The sequence below is a fragment of the Lactuca sativa genome, chromosome 4, assembly GCF_002870075.4.
Source record: "Lactuca sativa cultivar Salinas chromosome 4, Lsat_Salinas_v11, whole genome shotgun sequence".
Lineage (NCBI taxonomy): Eukaryota > Viridiplantae > Streptophyta > Magnoliopsida > Asterales > Asteraceae > Lactuca > Lactuca sativa.
This window is the reverse complement of record NC_056626.2, coordinates 118,446,086-118,449,148: the sequence shown is the minus strand read 5'-3', so window position 1 is coordinate 118,449,148 and position 3,063 is coordinate 118,446,086. Positions and strand designations below refer to the sequence as shown.

General features: G+C 36.3%; 1 protein-coding gene across 1 annotated transcript; it reads left to right on the top strand.

Moving 5' to 3' along the window:
• Positions 1 to 464: 464 nt before the first annotated feature.
• Positions 465 to 2,785, top strand: LOC111899657 (lysine histidine transporter-like 8). Its single transcript, XM_023895508.2, has 5 exons — positions 465 to 1,083; positions 1,198 to 1,331; positions 1,439 to 1,866; positions 1,971 to 2,102; positions 2,189 to 2,785. Exons 1-5 carry the CDS (start codon positions 791 to 793, stop codon positions 2,675 to 2,677), a joined length of 1,476 nt encoding a protein of 491 aa, XP_023751276.1. The 5' UTR covers positions 465 to 790; the 3' UTR covers positions 2,678 to 2,785.
• The last annotated feature ends 278 nt before the right edge of the window (positions 2,786 to 3,063 follow it).

Genomic DNA, 3,063 nt, shown 5'->3' with positions numbered 1-3,063 from the left:
TATAAATGTTTATCTTATCATATAATTTAAAACAATCGATGTTATATATTGGCTTAATATAAAAATTATTAAATAAACGTTAATATCAACGTCATTGTTAGGAAAAATAAATATTTATAAATTTTTCAACTATTTTTTTCGTATTTTGGACGGAATGTATTGGTCTAGTATAGATAAATAAACATCAGCACAAATAAGCTAGGAACTAAAAATCACCGGACAAGGTACAAGAAATTTTTTGTACCCATACGCTTAAACCGTATAAAAAGCAAAACTTATTTTGTGATCTTACTTTATATAACAAGTTATTGCGACCAAATTACAATATGCAGCTTTACGCCAAAAAGATAAAGTAATTTAAGATTCATTTTTATAGCTTTTAGAATAATTTTACATTATTATATATTATGTATAACATGAATGGTAAGCATATACGTCATTCGTACTCATGTCATATGCTAGAGCTGTAAAAGTGACACACATGTGTACCATTTTATTCTAGAGTGGACCCAACATGACTCCAAACAACAGCTTTTTTATGTTTGACAATCAACAGTCATCGACCATATTGTTATATATAAAGTGGCCTTTGCCTTAATTGTTTCTTCAACTAAACCCATCAAAATCTCTCTCATCTCCTTCGAAAAGATAGACGTACTAAAGGGGAAGCTGGTGTAAAGAGATCAAACACATAAATTAATTAGAACTACATCTTCAAAGTTACGTAGCCATCAAAATCTCCCTCTTGGAACACACACATTGACCTTAATTGAGACAGGTGCAAAGAATTATGGGCGAAATGGTGTCTGGACGTAAGCAAGATGAAGGCGCATTTGAGAAAAGGATTCATATAATGAATGATGAAGGTGATGTTATAAGCAAGTGCATGACGAAGAACAACTCGACAACTTCGCAATCTGATTCCAAGGATGACAAGAATGGAGTCAACAGAACACCAGACGAGTGGCTTCCCATCACCAGATCAAGAAAAGGGAATTCGTGGACCGCAACATTCCACTTACTTTGCTCGGGAATCGGAATCCAAACACTCTCTCTTCCCCTCGCCTTCGTATACCTCGGCTGGTAAGCCCAATATAGACACGTGTTGCCTAATTATAATATTTCATATGGAGTCATGTATGTCATATAAAAGGATATTAATTGTTCTTAATCCAACGACCTAAAGTCTTGTTTCAGGTTTTGGGGGATTATGTGTTTGTGTGGGGCATTTCTATGGCAGCTTTACACCATTGGGTTGTTAGTGAGTCTTCATGAAAGCGTCCCGGGTACTCGTTACAGCCGATACCTTCAACTTTCAATTGTTGCTTTTGGTACGTATATTAGGATTCCTTTCTTAAAGTAGTTAACATAGAAAAAGTATATATTTATGTAACTAATTAACTTGATTGTTGGTTTTTAATTTGAATGATTTTTGCAGGTGAAAAGCTCGGGAAACTTTTTGCGCTATTTCCGGTGATGTATCTTTCAACAGGCACGTGTGTGATATTCATAATCACAGGAGGTGGAACGTTGAAACTTTTCTATCAACTCATATGTGACGATGGCTCTTCCAACTTGACAACAACGGAATGGTTCTTGGTTTTCATTTCATTAGCAATTCTTGTGTCCCTGTTTTGTCCAGATTTGCATTCAGTAGCTTTGGTCTCATTTATTGGAGGGATAATGGCCATTGGATATTGTACAACCTTATGGGTATTGTTCGTTGCTAAAGGAAGGGCAGACGACACTTCTTATGATCCATCAAAAGTTGTGGCATCAGAAGCTGGTCGAGTCCGAAGTATCTTGAATGCTCTTGGGATCATTGCCGTTGCATTTAGAGGCCATAACGTTGTGTTAGAGATACAGGTACATTTCTTTAAAGCTATTCATCCGATTGATTGGCACAATATAAACCCTAAATCAATACCTTTAACGTTAATTATTAACGATTCTTTCCTTTGTTGCAAAAGGGTACAATGCCATCAACACCAAATCGTTCATCAGCAAAGCTCATGTGGAAAGGAGTGACAGCTTCATATGTTATTATTGCAATGTGTTTCTTCCCCCTTGCAATCGTTGGATATTGGGCATTCGGAAACAAGGTTAGTAATAGTAATCTGCCATGAAAAAACTAGCAAGATTTGAGGTAAACCTTAATAAAATACTCAATAGATAAAAATGTTTGCAGATTCCAGCTAATGGGGGAATACTAACGGCACTCTCAACCACCCTCCACCACCACTCATCAAAACCAGTGCTTGGTGTCATATATGTGCAAGTTGTCATAAGTTGTGTCGCTGCTTTCCAAATTTACAGCATGGTGGTCTACGATAACTTAGAACGTGTGTATGCAAGCAGAAGGGGGAGGGAATGCTCGAAGTTAAGTCGTATAGGAATCAGGATTTTGTTCGGAGGTTTGACCTTCTTTATATCAGTGGCGTTCCCGTTTCTACAAACTCTTGCATTAATCATCGGAGGGATTGCACTGCATTTAACATTTGGGTACCCATGTCTCATGTGGATTGCGATCAAGAGACCAGCAGTAAAATCCGTAAGGTGGTGGTTTAATCTTGGGCTTGGTTTCTTAGGCGTAGTGCTGAGTCTATTGGTACTTGTTGGTGCGGTGTGGAACTTGGCTTGTAGAGGTTTAGATGCCAACTTCTTCCATCCACATTGATTTAGGTCTACTTTAGATTAACTAAAAATATTGAATTTTTAAATTTAGGTTTGGGAATAACAATATAACTAATTAAATTTCTTAATATCATAGCATATCGTTTTATAATTTTTGAATTTTTCCCTTGAAGCTTTTAGTATTGGATTCACGATGTCACTCCTAGAAGTTAGGTTATCAACAACTTACAATTCATCGATATTCAGTCATTGAAATATTTTTCAATGGATCGAGGACGAATTTTTTCCATCGCCAAGAAAAGTGAGTTAAATTATTGGCGAGGGATTAATTTAAGGGCATACAGGTTTTAATTTGCTTAGCGTCCACGTCAAAAGGTTTGTCATGTACTACATTGATATTTTGGATTCTCATATATTTCTCTTGTACTT